Source organism: Lutjanus erythropterus, chromosome 8 (genome assembly GCF_056507025.1).
Source record: "Lutjanus erythropterus isolate fLutEry1 chromosome 8, fLutEry1.hap2, whole genome shotgun sequence".
Taxonomy (NCBI): Eukaryota; Metazoa; Chordata; class Actinopteri; order Lutjaniformes; family Lutjanidae; genus Lutjanus; species Lutjanus erythropterus.
The window spans coordinates 40495825-40515851 of record NC_139324.1 but is presented as its reverse complement, the minus strand read 5'-3'; the positions used below and the strand labels follow the sequence as shown (position 1 = coordinate 40515851).

Sequence of the window (20027 nt, the reverse complement as noted above, 5' to 3'; positions counted from 1 at the left end):
CGTTTTAATTTTTACTGGCTGTAGTGACAACGATGACCCCTTCAGGGAGCAATGGACAGAAAAATATGATAATAATACAGGCTGCTGTTGTATTCTGCTGTTAATTTATTATGCTAATCAGACGAGATTGTGATGATCTGAATACAAAATATAACGTGTAAATATTGAGTAGCATTTGCCTTCCTTGTATCTGTTTATGTCTGAAGATAAAACTATAAATTGCCTCCTAACATCCTTTGGTCTCTTGGCTGATTCTTCAAAACAGGAAAGTTGATAGATTATGAACAATGCACAGGATCGAATTCATTTAACAGATCTATCATGAAAAAAAGAAACATGTAACAGTTACTGTTTTCGAGATTAAGGCACATGTCAGTGACACAGACTGTATGAGGAGTTTTGAAGAGGTGGCTTCAGTATTGAGTGATGCCTGTGAGCAATTACAAAAAAACTAATTCAAACCATTCAACTGAAGTTTTGTCAAAATATTTGACTCTAATAAAAAAGTTGAAATCTCTTTAATTACTGCTCCACAACATTTGGTAATGTCTTACTATAACTGAAATATCATTTATGAAATGTTTCTGGAGGATTCTGTGAGTGAGAAATGAGTGAAGCAGTCGGGATGGAGGAGAGAAAAGGATCACGTGTCAGGGCAAAGTGAGGACAGAGAAGATAAGCTGGATGTTAATTAAAACAGTAAAGGGAGACGGACCTTTGGGATAAATGATGAGACTTAAGTCCCTGCTGGTTCCTTTCGGTTTTTCAAATCTTCACTCTCCTCCTCAGCTGTGACTCTGGACATCCTCCTGGTTAGAAAAAAAACACACAGTATGTTAACAACACATAGAAGAGTTACTGTAAGTGTGTGTATGTACAGTGTGTGTGTGTGTCTTCACCTGGTGGAAACAGGTGGTAAGATAACGGTGCGGGGGTGTGCTGTGAGGACAAGCTCTCCTCTGACAGCTTCCATCATCAGGTTCTGCAGAGTGTTCAGCAAAACATCCTCACTCAGGTCAGCAGGTACATGTTCAGCGTGTGGTGTGTTTCCTGAACATCCTGCAGTCCCCTCACTGTCCACTGTGTCGTGCTGTTTCCTCTGCCCGGCCACTGTCCCGCCAGAGCCAGAAGGTGGGTGAGGACATGAGGGACGGCGAGGGGGTGGAGAGGAGGAGCAGCGAGACGGAGCAGCTTCCCAGAGCCGGTAGGTGACGGGCTTGGATGCCAAAGGAATCAGAGACTGAGTGAAGGCTGAATCATCAAGTATGTCACTGAGGAGGGAGAGACACTCGTAAATACACTGACAGACAAAAATACACAATTTCTTGCAATAATTCTTGGTTGCACTGTATTTTACAGTTAATTAATAAAACATAAGTCATTCCTGTGTCAACTTAGATGAAAACTATAAAAATATGTTCTTTATTAGACCTTCTTGGAGGGTAATTAGAGACACACTATAATAGAAATGTCACAGTGGGTGTCTCAATGTCTTTATTGCAGGTGTGTGTGTGTTACCTGAGCAGAGAGGTGAGTATGTGTGTGGTGATGTCTCTCTCAGGGTAATGTGTCGGTGAAGGCGGCCCGGCAGGGAGGGATGAGCTTGAAGAAGTGGTTTCAGGTTGTTGGGGCTTCGCTGACTGGAGGTATCTTAGGAGATGAAGATATTCAATTTACTGTTATAAAGGAGTATAATATTCATTATTAGTCTGATTAGACAAAAACAAAATAAACAAATCAACCCTAAATAGTTGGCCATTAATTTAATAATCAAGTCATAATTGAATAATCGCTGCAGTTCTAAATTCCCAGCCATATATTTAAATGATACATTGGATGGAGAACTTTACATGTTCTCGGTTTTCAGCACAGAAATCAGATCGGCTAAAAACAGAGATTGGTTTTTAATTGTACAGCAGAGGTCTGCTTGACTTTAAGTCTGGATTTAGTCATTTTAACCATAGTTTTGCTATGACTGTGAACGGTAAAATCATATTTTACCTGGAGTGCTTATTGAACTGGTCAGGGAAGAGTGTGAGGTACTCCAGGAGTCTGTGGGAGTGTGCCGAGACCCCCAGGTGCAGCAGAGCAGGTCTGGGGGGTTCGGGGCGCCTCCATGTTTTTGCTGCTTCTCGCTGCGCCCGCCGCTCAGCTCTCGTTACCTTGGTGCATATAGCGACCCCTGTTTCACTGCTAACACTGGCAGAGATCGGAGGTAGAGTCTGAAATGGAGAGACGTAAAGGCTCAGGTCAAAATGAAGCTGTGATTTATAAACTCTCAAAGGCTCACTTTTTTTTTTACTGCATGCCTATATATTTACCTTGTATTTCCTGAGTGGTGGACCTTTTCTCACTGGAGCTGCTACAAGTTCCTGTAACAAGACAACAAAGGGTGAACATGCTGAGGAGGACTGTTACTTCACTGTCAAAACTATGACTGAATTTGACAGAGGACCTCATCTATCAGGACTCTTGTGCTTTCTGTAAGGTTTTTGTCCGTTATGGTAAATTCTTCTTGCTGTCTTTTTTTCTCTTCTTCCCAGCGCTGCAAAGCATCATGATACCTGGTCAGTGCACCTTCCTGAATAACCTGGAGAGGAGAGGAGAGGAGAGGAGAGGAGAGGAGAGGAGAGGAGAGGAGAGGAGAGGAGAGGAGAGGAGAGGAGAGGAGAGGATGTATATCATCTATGATTTGCAGAAAAGCTTAATTTTAAATGATAGTCTGCAAAACAAGGACTAATATTTCAGTGAATATTGGACTTAAATTCATCAGGAACGACCAACAAAAACTCTGGACCTCTCATGTCAGAGTCAGTAGGATTTGTGAGTTGCTGCTTGTCAAACCACCAGAAAGATAGTTGATCATTTAGTCTCATTCTCAGGACATTAATTACAAACATTTTGGGTTGATAAAGCATCTTGAGCACAGCAAACTAATGACAAAAGGTAAGAAGGTAAGAGCAGAGGGCGGGGTCTCTGTGGATGCAGGAGCTGCCACAAACGTCTAATGGGTCATGGGTGATGATTTAGAGGGATTATTTTTGTATGAGTCCATGCATTTTTAGACTGCCTCAAATGCAGCTTTAAACATGCATTAGTATGACTGTGGTACCTGACAGACGAAGTCCAACTGATAACAAGTGGGGTAGTCGGCAGAAGTGAAGGTAAGGACACAAAGAGAAGTCTCCCCTGGACACAGACTGCCTCGCTCTGGATGGATCTGCACCACCTGAACAAAGAATCTTCATGTCAGTCTTTATGAAATAGTCAAAGAATAAAAATGAGAGAATCACTGACCTGTTATCTCAATCATACGCAACTCTACAATTCATGTGTTTGTCCTGCATCTGTTCTTGGAAAACCCAAACACCAGACGCGTAATCATATAAGTTGTAACACATCACAGAGATATTCAGTCCTTTTCCATAAATTCACTTCAGTCTTATGGGATGGGAACCTCCAAACATCAGACACAAATGTGAAATGCTTTGACTCTGGATCAGACTTGTGAAGATGTCAGATCAGAGACTCACTGTAAAAGATATTTCATTCAGACATTTTGTATTTTCATCCCTGGGCTAACAAGACGAAAATCTTATTTCTTTTGAATGATTTGTCATATATTTTTTGTTACAAGTTACTTTGTAATATTCAGATCCTTATGTGTACAGTTAAGTTCAGGAACATCACCATTAGCTTTAGAAACACAGACAGATCTGATGTCACTCCAGAGGAAGACAGATTTTGTTTGATGTCTGAGTGTGATGAAAATTTCATTTAAGGCGTGTACTTTTACTAAAATGTCCTCCATTTATGTTGATTTCTTCTGGCTGGATGAGTAAGAGAAACTTGAGTTGTGCTTTAGAAAGGGAACATTTTTGTAGCTGATTCTAACAGTCAAGCTTGGGAGAGCAGGTTAAAAAAAATATTTAAGACAGAGCTGTAAAATGTAATTTGTATAGAAAGGAAACTGTTTGAACCCTGCAGCTGTATTTTTGGTGTCTTATAAATCCATGTGAGTTGGGTATTTTGTGTGCATAACTCGAAAAATAAAAGAAAATCAAATCAATATGCAGCCTGCATATATTTAATCTATCTCTGACAGACAGTCCAACATGAACAGGGAGGTTCTGTTATTCACAGATGACATGTGTACCCTCCTGTACCTGCTCATGGCTCTTGTCCCATGTATAGCGGACAGTGTCTGTGCGGGACACATTGGTCAGGAAGAGGATTCTTGAAGATCGTGAAGACACAGGGATGTCACCTAGTGAGACACTGTCCTCAGTCAGGAAGACCACCTACGTACACACACAGATGAATGTATAAATCCTCAAACGGTCACAGACACAGAGACAAGCAGACTGCTGGGATCCAACAGGGTAAATTCAAATGGAAAAACATGAAGGTCTGCTCTCACCTGTCCTGGGAAGGGCAGTCTCTGGACGCAGAGTTCAGGTGCCTTCATATTGCTGCAGTTAAATGGGTTTTTGGAGTCCAGTGCAGAAGAATTAAACCCACATCCCTCAAACTTCACCAGCGTGGCGTCTTCATCCTGGACGTGGATAAGAACATCCATCTGTCGACACACAAAAAGCAGACAAGACTCAAAATTGGACAGGACATTTAGCTACATGTTAGCTAACAGTATACACACTACAGAATAGAATTATTCTTTATACATTGTATGTATCATTATTCTTATTAAACAAATTAATTTCTGTAACGGTTTGTCCCAGCATGATTTATAAACAGCTATGAACTCTAAATGTTCTATCACTTCAGAGAAAACTCAAAAACAATGGAGAGAAACATGGTGCTGACGATGAAAGTTGCCTAAATAAGTTGTATAAAAGTTTTTTGGTGTCAGTGGTGAGAGGGCAGCAGAGGGGAGGCAGGGTTTAACTCGATCCTTACGTGGTACATCTCAGCCTCCAGCGGAGAGAAGATCCACTCCAGTGAGGCCGTCTTCCCAGGTTGGATCTCCCCCTCTGGGTTGAGACAGTGAAGGACTTGATGGTTAAAGTTGTCCTCCTGTAGCTGCGACAACACAGCGGTGTCCACCTCATAACGGACCGGCGCTGCACCACTGTTGTGTAGTTCATACACCTGCAGGACAAACACAAAAATACAAGGACCAGGTCACCACAGTTCTGTTTAGCCTTTTACAAATGTAATGTAAACCAAAATCAACTAGTATGGAGTTGCTCGCTTTCCTAAATAAAATAAACAGGAAAATGAAGCTGTTTTACTAAATAGTTAAGAGTTAATATACTGCATGAAATATTATCAACCAGAGTGCAATATATTTCAGCTCAGTGTGTTTAGGCCACACCTAATAGGTTTTATTTTAGGGAAATTAAAAAACACACCTGCTTCGGAGGAGAACTGTCCCCAATAGCTACAGAAGTGAAGACGTGTCGTTTAGAGGCAAAGTGAAGATACGATCTGTCTCTCTCCACCGTCACCCCCTGAAAGTTCAGCTGCACACAGAACAACGCAAGAAAATAATATAGCAAAGAAACTACTGAAATTTATATTTTTATTCGACTGATGTAGTCGAGAAAATTTAGTTTAAGTGTTGTTGAGCCTTGTGTAGATTTAGATGGAGTTCTTCCTCACCAAAATCTCTCTGCCATAAGAAAGTTTGAACACGACAGGAAATCGATCTGTCCCAGTGAAGTCATGGCTGTGAAGGACAAAAGTTGAAATATTTTGAGATCATGTTATTACTATAATCTGAAAAGCTGCACTCTCCTAAACAGACCGTTCACAGAATAATCTAATAAATACACAGAAACTCATCATGTCATGCTGATATTAGCAGATTTCTCTGACTGTGCTGCTTCCTTCAGAACGGCCTCTGACCTGTAGCTCAGGTGCACCGCCCTCTGCTGGCCTGGGAGCAAAGTTCCAGAACGGGGAGAAATGCTGAACAGACGGTTGTCCTGAACCTGCCAGAGAGATGAAGATGTTTGTGTCTGCATCATTTTTAAAAACGGTTCATATTTTGATGTATCTGGATGCGACTCGTTTAAAATCATGTGGTTATATTTAAATAATAGTGCACATTTTCAGTCAAAGAAAATCCAGGCCTGACCTTCATCTGAGCCAGCTCTGTGCTGCTGAACTCTCCTGTCTCAGCCCAGTACTCCAACTCTATCTGCTGGTCCTCTGGAAACAAGAACGACCTGATGTTGAAGAAAAGGCAAAAAAAAGTGTAAATAAATAATTTCTTCGAATGAGAGAGAGGCTAATTAGCCCTTTCATAGGTTATATCTCAGACATAGGAAATGTAAAACCTCGGCCCCACTGGCAGTTTACTTTTTTCAGGTGTGGTTCTTCTAAAAAGTAACCGATCAGACCGGGTCTTGAGTATCTTTTTTACTCACCAGTCCACCGGGATGGAGCCAGGGTTGTGAAACATCAACACAAAAGTTGAAGGTTCTGAGTTCAGGGGAGCAGCACTGAAGTTAAAATCCAACATGGTTGTAGGGAGGATGGAAGGACAAGAGCGGACACTAAAAACAAGAAGAGAAGACCGGGTCACACTCCATCCATCGGCCATTGACAATGTAAATACAAGATATTTATTCAAAAGTGACTATTATGCAATTCTCTTTTATAATAAACAAACAATCAAATCATGACTGTAAAAATGGAACCAAACACAAACTAGATGAAATTTAAAACATTTACAATTCTCACTAAGTAATCTATTATGGTGGTACAATGTTTAAAGGGACAGTTCACCCCAAAATCAAAAATACATATTTCGCCTCTTACCTGCGAGACTTTTTATCCATCTAGTTTGTTGTGGTGTGAGTCGCAGAGTTTTGGAGACACTGGCTGATGAGATGTCTGACTTCTCTCTAATATAACTAGAGGAGATTTGTTTGTTTTTCATTCTACATAATGAATGTAGTTTAATAACTTGTTTTGGTGAGTCACATCACTTCATTGATTCTGTCTAGTCCACCATCTGAATCACATTTTGGCCACAATTCATTATTTCATTATTCTTTTTGTAATTATGAGTTTTTATTTATTTTTAAGTGTTTTCAAACTGTTTGACCAGTTAATGCATCACTGCAAACTGCAGCAAAAATGCAAACCTGTTTATGATTGATATACCACGAAAGAAACTTATACACACTTTCTCAGAGTAACATCTCATAGTAAGAACTTAATTTTATTTTCAACACCATGACCATGTGTAAGCGCACGTTTTATGTAGTGTATTTGAAGACCTAACAATTAAAAATGATCTGCCATGATGCATGAATGCAGTAATTTCACTTGAAAGTCTTTCTACTGTCACAGGTGCTTTTTTTATTATCCCCGAGACAACAGGACATCCTAAATTTCAAGGGATGGATGAGAGGTTAAAGTTCAGCTGAGGAAGTCGTGTAGTGAATAAATGTACACCTCTTTCTGCTCAGTGATACAACTGGAAGATGGTAAAAAAAAAAATGTTCCTCTATGAAAATGCTCACAACAAGGTCTGTAAATTATTTATTTATTTATTTATTTAAAAAGGATCCCCATTAACTAGTACCATTATCATATCTTGAGTAAGTGGGTCATAATTTCTGAGAAGAGACACTGCTGCTGAGGTTTTCAAATATATATTTTTGGCCCTTGGAGCAAGTGACATCTAGTTCCACTTTATTGGAGAAAAGACAGACATCTCAACATCCGATATCTCAAAACCTCTGCAATTCGCACAAACATAGCATTACATGTAAGAGGAAAAATATGTATTTTTGATTTTGGGGTGAACTGTATAAGTCTGTCCCTGACCTGTGCCTGGTGGGGGTTCTATAGGTGAGTTCTGCAGGGGAGGGGTTGGAGAGTAGGTGCTCATTGAGGCCGTCCAATGAGAAGAGTTTCCACAGATGAACCTTGCTGAGTTTGCCAACACTGCCGCCACCACACACATCAATCACCTGCAGGATGGGAAACACGCCCTTAGCTCGCACTTCACACAGTGCTTTTGGAGGGGATGACACAAATCCTGGGGAGGAAGACAGACAGATGTAGAAAGGGCAGAATAAATTTAATTTCATAGTGTGTGCGTGTGTTTATGTGATCTATCTACCTCTGGCATTCAGAATCTGGTAGCTGATGGTCCACAGGTACTGGGCTCGTCTGTGTGGTCTGACAGTGGATCGAAGCAGCATTGTGCAGTGTGGGGCGATGGTTCCCCTCTCACAGTCCACCTGTAGAGCTAACAGGGTCAAACAGGACATGTTTAGTCCAAAACACAGGTTTGACATTGTTTCAGTCATGAACAGCAGTTTTTTTTTATTACACCTACAAGCCAGAGAGGCTCCACAGTGACGACTCCTAGTTCACCTTATTAACAAACACACATGCCAAAATCAAACACTCCATCAGCACCGGTTCATCTGGTCCTAACTGCTAAGCCAGCCTTTGTTAAGACTGGTCTTTAGAATGGACCTGCACCAATCAAACTTAAGCAGAGTCCGGAGCTGGACGGTTTTCAGCCTGTCTATCTGTGACTAGAGGCTGTATATCTGAATTACTCAGGCTAGATTTTGCCCGTTCCTGATTAGGCTTAAGATTTACACCTGGTCTTAGCAAGAAAAAGGCTTAAACCCAGATGTTGAAACTGCTGTAACTGTTAGGATGGACTTAATGATGAACTTAAACATAAGACGAGGCTTAAGTCCTGTTGGTGCACCTGGCCCCAGGTGAATATATGCACATATGTAAAATGTAAAATGACCAGAAAAGAGAATACCACTGGGCACAGCATCAGGGTCATAAACAGGTTTGTCATCCAGAAGTATCTGCTGAACGGAGAGACAAAAAGAGACAGGACACGGGCTGTTGTTCACGAGAGGAACCTCAACTGACCGATAGCTTCCAACCACAATGTCCCCAACATCCAGAACGTCTTTCTCTGCCTGTGGAGGAAACAAACATTCACACGCTGCTTAGTTCACTACAGTTAGTATTAGATATTTCTAAAACAAAATATATGGTGTTTGGACCTAAACGTATGCTGGACAGTAGTCCTCAACTAAGTATATCAGTTGGTGGAAAGCCAGTAAAACGAGTTAAAAAGACTAATGTACAAGGAAATGTTCTTGGTATGTAACATCAAACAGTCTGAACCAAGTGATCCAAGATTTAATTTTGTCACACCTCAACTACTTTTCCAGTTTACTCAAAACAAAGCCACCAGATTAGCTCTCCATCATTCAATGCACCATAACATTAATCAAAAGCAGAGGGATCTTTCATGGCTTTCTGTAGAGAAAAAGTTATAATGCTGTTTTATTCCTCTTCAGGAATATATTAAGTGACAAGAAACTACTGTACTCTTCTGACTTAGCAGTGTACATCAGAGGCAAACATAAAGATCTGACTACTTGGGAATAAAAACAAACACTAGATCTGCTTTTAAGAAAAAACATTAAGAGCACTTAACACAATTAACTGCATGAACAAACACTAAATGAAATGGTTTATATTATGCAAAATACACCTTTTCATAGTGTTTCATGAAAACATGCGTCCCCAGTGTCTCTAAAGACCTCCAAAATATGAGAAACTGCCATCCTCCTTTTTTTTTTTTTTTTTTTTTACTTGTTCTCCCTTTCAGGACAATGTGTGTTTCAAAACACCAGCAACATTTGCCTCCCCTTATGATGTCACAAAGAGCTGGGCACAACCTCTCGATAAATGAACGTCCCGCCCACTGAATGCCTAGTGAATAACAGTGGAGAGTGTCTGCTCCCCTGAGCAGGGAGCTGACCAATCAGAGCACACTGGGCTTTTTAGGAGGGGAGAGTGTTTCAGACAAAGGGTGAATAAAGGATTTTAATGTTTTGTGAACATTAAAGCCTGTAAACTATTTTATTAGAACCCTCAAATGAAATTCTGAAAAATGAACATAAAACATCTCCTCCTCCACACACACAAATAAAATCGCACAAACACAATGACAGTCTCACCTCTATGAAGCCTTTAGAGCCTGTTCCCTCCACTTTAAGGGTAAGTTGGGATTTATTACATCCGGGTGTCCGTATCGACCAGAAGGTGAGAGCAGGTTTCAGTGTGTATGTTTTCTCTGCCAGTGGTGTGAAGAACCACATCTGGACCTGGAACGTCAGTTGAAATAATTTAAAGAAATTCCGATTTGTTTGAATCAGTTGCACAGTCTCTGTAAATGTCTGTATGATTCTTTCAGCGACTCACTGAGCTCTCATTGGGATGCAGTTCACCAGCATCTGGTTCAACAGAGATAAGCTCCTGGTCTGACTCTGGAATGCTCCACTGGAACCTAAAATACAGGAGAATCTAAAAACAGCAGCTGTAGGAAAGACTAACAATTCTGGGATAAATCCAGACTTCAAACAATTAACTGAAAATGTTAGAAAGATAGCACTGGAATAACAACCATTATGCCAACCAACCGTAGAGGAACGTGGCTGAGGTTCCTGATGTGGTGGGAGCGCTGCGTCCGTGAGCCCACCGCTGTTGGGTGGAAATATAAACTGCCGTCTCCTTCCAGAGACACACACGGCTTTTCCACCACGCTGACAACCGTCAACTCCTACAGGACGTAGAGACAGAAGCACAGATTGGTGAGTGCTACTGCTTCTGTCCTCGGTGCTCCTGTTTAAGTCTGAACTGTACCTTTGTGTGTTTAGCTGCATTGAGCTGAAGGTGTAAACTGAACCCCTGTTTGGGACTGTCTTCTGTGGGAATAGTTCTGAGGGTCAGGATTTGGTGAGTCCCGGGCTGGATTAAACCACAGCTCGGCACTATGGACACAGACTCTGCCGAGGCAGGGTTTGAGCTGTGGTCCAGACAGAAGGTGAGGGGCAGGTCTCCACAGTTCTGGAGGAGCGCTGTCCGATAGGAAAGAATACTAAGAGCTGGGAAAACCTAGAAAGAACAAAATGTTATAGTAACCAGATCATCCTCTTACAGTGTCTTTTATAGGGCTGCAACTAAAGATTATTTCATTATTGCTTAATATGTTAATGATTTGTTGTTTGATGTTTGTAAAATGTTAGAAAAGGGTGAAAAAAAGTTGTAAAAAGTTGTACGCCGATGATTTGTAATCCAGATGTTGGTCGCCTTACCCTTTTAGATCTTGACACATTCAGTGCATAATCAGGATACAAGCTAAATTTACAGATAACTAAAATATTAACAAATATTATCTAATTAAAACCCATTACCCGAGCTTACGCAAAGAATTCCCATTAAAGAAGTCTCAAAAAGCAGTCAAATACATTTGAGTTTGTACGTGGCATCCTAGAAGCTGCATGTTTTTTCATTTTTAAATTTTATTAACTGTTATTCTTGATGCTTTGGCAATATTGTTTATGTGACATTCATGCCAATAAAGCCTGTTGAACTGAAAACATATACTGTCACATCTGTGCTGCTTCTTCTGCTTGAGTCTCACCACCCGAGGAGGCTTCAGGGAGCAGTATGGGACGAAATGGTCTTTGCCGGGCTGGAATGAGTGTCCTACAACTCTGACAGTCACACACCACGGTGGACACAGCAGTGGTGCATCTATGTGGTCGTTGTCCTGCAGCATCCAGAGAAGGACGGGGACGGAGTGACAGCAAACAGAGACAGGAGACAAATGTGAATATGCCTCGACAGAATTTTTAAACAGATGTAATGTGATGGATTTTTTTACCGTGAAATATAAACATTACATTATAGGATGCAAAGCACTCGAGTTGGGCTGCGTGCAGAGTGTTGAGCTGCTTGGGGTCGTAGGTCACTTTGAAAGAAGTGGACTTCAGTAGAGCCAGGTCACATGACGAAGGAGATACAGAGAACGGGGAGTCTTGGGCCACAGTCCACACCAGGCTGGAGCAGAATCACATGCAACAGAGACCAGGTTCGACAAGTTTCATACAGGAAGAAAATATATTAATGTAGTGCAAAAATAATGTTAAGCTACAGTCTACAGCATGCAGGGTTACCTGAGTTTCCCTCTGGTGTGATTGGTGATGGTTACAAACTGAAAGGATGTGGATGACATCAACAAAGAGGAGGATATTTTGTGGTTAAACAGCAGCTCACTGGGCTCCACAGACACATGTGGAGGCGAGAAAGAAGAGCTGGAGGAGAGGGGATCCATACACCCCAGGCAGGACTGGAAATATTCATCCATGGGAGTTGTCGACACGACGCCTGCACTGTCTGGTCTCTGGTGCTAGAAAATGACACAGAGACTTGGAGAGTTAGACATATAATACTAAACCTACACCGTGTATCTGTAAGATATTTAAATCAGGGTTCCTACACATTTTCCATTTCAAAATTTCTATTTCTATTAATTTCTCTTAACATATTGAACAAATATTACATTATTGTCACCACACATTTCTAAGTCTCTTTTACAGATGAGAACCAAGAATTAGTTGGAAAAAGTTAACTAATTCAATTTTCACAGCATCTGTGCAGCCTTCTTTATTAGATTTAGGTTCAATAGGTTTAGTTTCCTTATGCAGAAAAGATTGTGATAACTTCATCATTGCATAACTCACAAACGGGGCTCTCCATGAGGATCCTGAATAACCAGCCAGTGGGGAAAAAGTGGCCAGCTAGGGGTTCAGGGGCATGAATTCTGGCCATATCAGGCCAAAATTTGGTGAACTCCAGCACATTTTAATGGCACAATTCCATCATATACACTTATCTTTTTAATTACTGCATATTATAAGTAATAGTATTAGTCTGCCTCCCTAATTGCAAACATGTAGTGAATTATTGTGAGCGAGAATTGGGCTTCTTGTGCATTTTAGCCCCCACAATCTGTAAATAGCCATGAATACTGAAAATCAACTTATTCCTCACTGATCAGAACTTTACTTAAACATGATTTAGTATCTGACATTAGTGGTCAATGGCAAAAAATACAAAAGTGTTTAAGGAAATTTTAAATGTAAAATTACAGTATGTTTTCTTCATATGACACAGGTCTGTAAATCTGACAACATTGATTCTGCTTGCATGATCAGTTTATTTTTAGAAATTCTGAATTTTATATTTTCGAAGACACAGTAGCCAGCAACAGTCTTTTCCATACTTATCCAGACCTGGAAATTAAAATTCCACACTTTTTCATGCTGCACAGGAGCTTTCTTTAATCTCTCTTTGACACTTTACCTCCTCCAGGGGGCAGAGCGCTCCCTGCTGGTCCAAGTGTACATTATGATCCTGCTGCCTGGCACTGAGGGTGTGTGGTGGGTTCTGTCTGCGGTACCAGTGGAGCTTGTACAGAACCAAATGTTCAGGTTTCAGTACGGCTGGTTTCTGGAGCTCTGAGTGACAGGTTCCGATCAGGTTGAGGAGCACGGGGTCCTACAGGGGACATGAGGTAGGTAAACAGGTAGAATGAATAGTCTTGAGGATGTTTGTGCTGAGAGTGTGTATACATCTGCATACTGGCTCCTACCCTGTGCAGTATGAGACATGCCACTCTCCTGTGATGTGCAATAGGCTGTGTGGGTCTGTACACTGTCTTCAGTGTGATATAGCTGTGTGGGTATATAGTGCCACTTGCTGGTTGGATGCTGAACACACTGTGCCCACTACAGTCCAGGTCCCACTGGAAGATCACCTCAACGGGTGAAGAATTAAGCAGCTCCACCGTCTGTACCACTGCTCCTCCTTCCTCAACACAGCCAAAGTCCACCACAGAGGAGGACAACGAAACTTTGGGACCTGGTGATGAAAAGAAATTATTTATATCCAATTTCAGATTCTGAGTTAATGGGGTTGTTACACCTTTTCTGATGTCAAATTTAAAATACATTTCAAACATTTTCACTTTGCATTTTCAAACTTTTCTTGCACCGTATAGCTGTGGTAAATTAAATATTTATATATGTAAACAGTATGCACTCAAAATGTACTGTATTTCATGTCTTCATCACATTAAATTGGATGTTGTTGTGCTATAAACAACCAAAATTATGTTTCCTGACTGCATTTTAAATAAGTGTGACAAATAAAAGAAAAACACAATGAAGTTTCATGTTTAAAAATGTGACACCTGTCAGTGTGGCATCCTATCACGGTGAGAAGCTGTATGTTAGTTTCAAGCCGTTTAAAGCACTTTATCAATTCAAGTGTTTTCAGGGATTTTCAGCACCTGTACGAACCCTGAAGTTAAAGATTCCCTTCATTTTTGCATTTAAAGAAAGGTGACAGATATGGTAGTAGGGTATTTCATTTCATCTATTTTTCTATTTTAAAGCCTTGTATTTTTAGGTTGTGTGTCCCCTACCTGCACAGTTTCCAGTGAGTCTGAGGTTTGTTTTGTTGAGGGCCCCTATACATTTTAGAGACAGGTACTCCACTGAGACAGAATCCACCACAGCAGGAGTAAAGGTGACTGTAACCCGCAGAGATGCACCAGGCGCCACCTCGCCCCTGGTCACATCACAGCTGAACTCTGACCCCAACGGAGGCACCTCGCTGGACAGTCGTGAAAGAGAGAAAGATGCAATTACCTGAAGGGAGGAGTGAAAAGAGCGATGAGAGAGCGAAGGCCAGTGACAGAGCACATTTGCATTTGTGTATCTTTGTGTGCTGCTCACAGGGGAGGGGTTGAAGATGTTAAAGTGTTTCTGCAAACTTTGGCCGACTGCCACAGTGCCAAAGTGCAGAACTGAACTGCACTGTTCTCTTTTATCCTTGCTACCTGGATTTCTCAGCTGAAGACAGGGGTACTTGGCTGGAAGGAAGGCAGAGGCAAGACAAGAGGCAAGTGAGAGTGTATTGTTCCTTTCACACAGACTTCTGAAAATACTTTATACCCCAATGTCATATGATTAAATCCATAATACAGATGCATATAATCAGAATATCAAATATCAAGTTGTGATTTAAACAAATCTGTAACACGCATCTTCTCAAGTTTGTACTGTTATACACTGTAAGACTGGAGATAACTGCAGTACCTAATCCCTGCAGGAGCACAGTGCAGCAGTCCTCTGTCTTGTCCTCTTCGTCTCCAAACCTGCAGTAGGCTAGTTGCTGGTACACCAACGCCTCTTGTGGCCTGAAGGCCACCATGATGTGACACTCCTGGCCGGGCTTCAACAGGCCTTGCTCAGGGCTGAGCTGGAACGGTGCTGTGCAGTCCCACTGGAAGTATGTCTGGAGTTTACTGTGGGAAGAGGAGTGTGCAGAAAAGGGAGAAGACACAGAAAGAGGACACAGGGATGTGAGACATGAAAGGGGAATGATTTAAGAGTTTTTCATATTTTGTTGATTTCAAAACACACGTGTTAGCACAAAAACACACTAAGACTAAAAATACATTTATACAAAGCAGTATTCATCCCTCCTACGTTTTTGCATTGGTCTAAAATACACTCATATGTACCTGACATTTCTGAGCAGGAAAGTAGTTTGTGAAGAGTGTTGAACAGCACAGAGCGGCAGCAGCACCGAGTCAGGCAACTCCAGGCAGTGACATGGAATAATGGCACGGAGGTATACTTGGAAGCTGCCATCTTTACTTTGAAACTCGATGCTGTCCTCATACTCACACTGCGCCAAGCAGTCAGACAGAACACAGAGAGAGGCCATGAAACAGGAGAAGCAGCTCATGTTACATCTTTTGACTTTAAAATGTTAGGAAGTTGTTTAAGAGATAAATAAAAATAGAATACAATGATTTACAAAAACTTTTTAAAATAGGTGATTAAAAATTAGAAGTAACTATCAATATCGACTAAGATGAAACATTTTATTGAGAAACTTTTTAGTTATTTCGCCCAGTCTTACTTTCAAATGTTAAAGATCTACTCACAGATGCAGTTCTGTATGTTTGTGATGCGTTACCTTCTGAAGTGGTCTGAAGGTGACTGGCACTGAGAAAGAAGTCCCTGGGCTGATAATGATCGTCTGGGGAATCAAGGTGGTGAAAAACTTAGACAATGGAGGCCTGTGAGGGAAAAAAAATAAAAAAAAATGACACCCTGTGGTTACTCATCACATTTAAATTACATTGTTTGAATGTAAACAAAAAATCCAGAACTCTGGTGTGTGCGTCAGTGTGTTTGTAAGACCTGACGTGCAGCTTCTGCAGCTTGGTATGAAGATTCTTTAACACTAACATCTTGGTGAACTCCCTCTGAAGGTCCCAGTCCTCCCACACCAGCTCTGGCCTCATTTCCAACCCAAAGACGCAGCTTGTTTGGCTGGACGCTTGTTGCTGGTGCCTCCCACCCTGTTGCCTCTGGTGAGTGGGGCGCTGAACAAAAGAAGGAAGAATACAGATAAATAACTTTTCAAGAAACTGCAGAAGATGAACTCAAGATTTTATAAACTGAACTGGAACTATTAAACTAAGGTGAAACTATTTATTACTATTATTTATTGTTTATTGCAGAGCCATAGTGATAGTCATACCAAAAAAGTGTCATTTAGGCTCAAAGGTTTTGCACTGATATTATTCTCGTATGACACGCCAGTAAGAAAGAAAGGAATCAGTCATAATTCAATTCATGTTTTTTGCATGTGTCATTATGTCAGAACAACTGATAATTAATACACAGATGAGATCAATTTTATTTCAGTGTCCACCACTGAACACCAGTGAATGTTTAATACAGCTGCACAATTAATCAAAATATTATCAGTATGGCAATCTGGCCTCGTGAAATATCCAAATCAGAGGGGCTGAAATTTTTTGATAAAGGGAAAATGTGTCACAACTACAGGCCGACCAATTCTGGGAGTAAAAAAATTCTGATGTAGACATATTGGTTGACATTGTTCAGACAGAAAGTAATATACAGAATACACACTATATATGAACACATTCTTTGCAAAGATCCCTTTAAAGTTGTAAACATTTGTTACAAAGATATGTAATGTAGGCAGGATATTTTTAAATTTAACAATACACATATTGTTGAAAATGATATCGGGGACTGACATCATCATTTTTATTTAGTCAGTTTTTGTTTTTGTGAAAATGAAATCAAAAAAATATGATTCCCACTAAAATTTTGACTCATATCGCAATCGAAACTTTTGCATGTCATTCAGCCCTGATGTTTAATTATTGGAACTATTTTAGGGCATTCAAAATAGATCCCCACTGCCGACGTCCTTTCAATAGCAGCTCACCAGTTAAGGCAGAGAAAAAAGACAAGGGCAAGTTTATAATGAAAGACAGACAAACGCATAAACTGCTGTGTCTCATGGATCACTTTGCTTATTCTGGGTGATAAACTGATCAAATTTAACACAAAGATCCAATTAAACTTTAAAAAAATATCTGTTGCAAAGGAAAAGTGAGAGTCAAGCGATTAATGATGCCGTTTCTTGGATTACTCTGAAATCCTTCCCGGCGGTGGAGGACTTCCATGGTGCTCCTGAACCTAACAGGTCAGGACCCCGAGCCTCAGCTAACATGACTGGAAAAAGACAGAAAGGACAGACATTTACCAAATATGAAATACATGTGTGAGTGTCAAGTAGTTTCACGACATTCACCCTGTTTTTTGGGATTAATGTACACTGCTGACACATTTTATTACAGTTAGTAGTTGTTGTTTTTTTCCTCATATATATATATATATATATACACATACATACATACATACATACATATATACACACACACACACACACACACACACACACACACACACATAAAAACAACCACAACATGTCACTTTTCAACCATCAGAACAATAATATCACCATGTTGGTTGAGCATGGACTACAGCAAATATCAAAAATAAAATTGAAAGTGAAATAAAATAAAATAAACAAGAAAGAAAGAAAAAATAGACATGAGTGAGTAAATAAATAAATAGCTTATAGTATAAAAAATAGTAAATTGCATAAAAGCGTATCACAAATGAGTTTATACATATCTAAAAAGATAACTTAAGAGCTTTTTTGATCATTCATAATTGTCAAAGACTTGGTGTTCTAACTCATTCTTCATCAACAGTTAAATTAAACACCACTTTCAGAGTCTTTTAGGATTAACGTAAAATAAATTAGACCATGTTTAGCTGTTTGGCTAACAGAGTGCAGAAATCTGTCAGATAAACAGACTGAAGTTAAGACTAAACTAAACACGAATGAGCTTAAAAACTGACGTATCCTCACCTTCTTTCAAACGTCAAAGAATAAAGATAAAAAAAAACTGCTGCTATTTATTCCATTTGAATCACGAAAACATCGATAACAACAGTCAGGAGTTTGAGAAGTTTGTCGGCCACAGCGTCACCATAACAACGTGCTTTGTTTGTGTCACCGTGGTAATTCTACGGCAAAGGACGAGGGACATTTGAATTTCGCAAACTGTCAGCAATATTAAACGATAGTATAATAAATACGTGGTCTAATTAATAATTAATGCAAACAACAACAAAAGAAAATACTTGTCGATATTTGTATTTTAACAGCTGATGAACTATGGATTGTGTTGACCTACCTGCTTAAGTTGATATTTAAATATCAAAATGTGTTTTTATGTTTTATGAGAATAACTAAATAACATGCAGACATCACATCATGGGATCATTAACGTTTCAAACATGTTCATTTACTTTTAGTCTCATGTCTGAATCTCTCGTGTAGTTTGGTTTGTTATTGATGGGCTTAACACTCCTCTACAATGATTATAATTGTGTACTTTTTATTATGTTTCATACCGAGTGCTACTTATACAACTGAGTGATTTTAATTTATTACTGTGCATTATTTGTAAATACACATTTAACTTATATATCTTTACATATCTAACTATTGTTGTCTTTTACTACGTAACTTTCATTTTTTTTTTTTAAGTTTCCTGGACTATTATTATGTAATATTTATAATACTTTGTCCTTGATAATCAGAACTGGTAACAGTTACAACAATACATATATCTATAAATTATATACAATATTAAATGGATTATTTAAGTGAATTAAAAATATATATTGAAAAACGACTGTCGCTATAATGTGGACCATAGAATCTCTAGTAGCAGTGTGCACATTCAACTGGGAGGATCCAAGAGCCATTTCACCATTTAATAAATGGCTGAGATTAACAAATGATCGGATGAGATGATGGACAGACGGATGATATTCTGTACAAAACATACTTAAATCAATATATTGCCATGCACATCACAACTGATAATAATAATAAACAAAAGGTACAGCTTATATTATTAATACTAAGTTTAACAGGCAAGTCTTCATAGGGATCCTGTTATAGAAAACACAAGTACAGGATACAAATACACAATGACTTTCTCATCATATTAAACAAGTCATCTTTTACTTACAGGTTTGATCTTATCTACAGGTTAGCACAAGTGTCTGCAGCACAATACACGGTGGGTTCAAACAGTTCAGCTTACTCAGGTAAATCAAACAGCCCCCAAACATTTTGGTCTGTCAGAAAGTAAAAATACACACATTAACTTTGGATGTGTGTCGTATCACAGCTCAAAGAGTATGAAGAACAAAGTCAACTCAAATTGTTTGACACGATCAAACAAACTTACTGGTGTGGTGTGGCAGCGTGGTCACAGACAAAAGGAGCTGACAAGCCACGCCCAACCTTATGAATGAACCACTCTTCTCCAGACTCCTCCCCTCTGTCCCGCAGGTGAATCTCTCCACCCACTCAGGTCTCACAAGTGACGTTCAGCTTGAGATTTTGAACACATGCAGTATTTTTAAATTACATTTAATTTGATTAATTATTCTGAGTTTAATAAATAAATAAAAAAGTAAAAATATCTATTCAATGTTAAAGGGACAGTTCACCCCAAAATGAAATTTCAGTAATTATCTACTCACCCTCATGCCAATTTAGGAGACACACTGCTTGTCTGGCACAATAAAGTCCCAACATGCCTTTTGATGATCAGTTGCATGTGAACGTGGCTCCAAGCTAAGGATCTACAGGGAAGATTCATTCACCATTCACTTCTATTTTTAGGAGATTCTTCAACACTGTTTTCCTGTGAAACTCCAGCA

The 20027-nt window shown here is 39.8% G+C and overlaps 1 protein-coding gene across 1 annotated transcript; it reads right to left on the bottom strand.

The window, feature by feature from the left end:
- Window positions 1-449: 449 nt before the first annotated feature.
- cfap65 (cilia and flagella associated protein 65) lies at window positions 450-19480 on the bottom strand. Its single transcript, XM_084724189.1, has 35 exons — window positions 19328-19480; window positions 17365-17447; window positions 16092-16276; window positions 15865-15967; window positions 15404-15570; window positions 14976-15184; window positions 14613-14749; window positions 14300-14525; window positions 13466-13734; window positions 13177-13371; window positions 11988-12220; window positions 11715-11871; window positions 11453-11581; window positions 10672-10923; window positions 10449-10588; window positions 10231-10315; window positions 9987-10133; window positions 8768-8933; window positions 8102-8230; window positions 7804-8017; window positions 6393-6521; window positions 6101-6191; window positions 5869-5954; window positions 5623-5689; window positions 5373-5483; window positions 4918-5109; window positions 4421-4579; window positions 4167-4301; window positions 3113-3229; window positions 2456-2590; window positions 2322-2372; window positions 2002-2222; window positions 1519-1650; window positions 900-1271; window positions 450-809 (listed from the first exon to the last, which is right to left on the bottom strand). Exons 2-35 carry the CDS (start codon window positions 17443-17445, stop codon window positions 737-739), a joined length of 5295 nt encoding a protein of 1764 aa, XP_084580315.1. The 5' UTR covers window positions 17446-17447; window positions 19328-19480; the 3' UTR covers window positions 450-736.
- Between the last annotated feature and the right edge of the window lie 547 nt (window positions 19481-20027).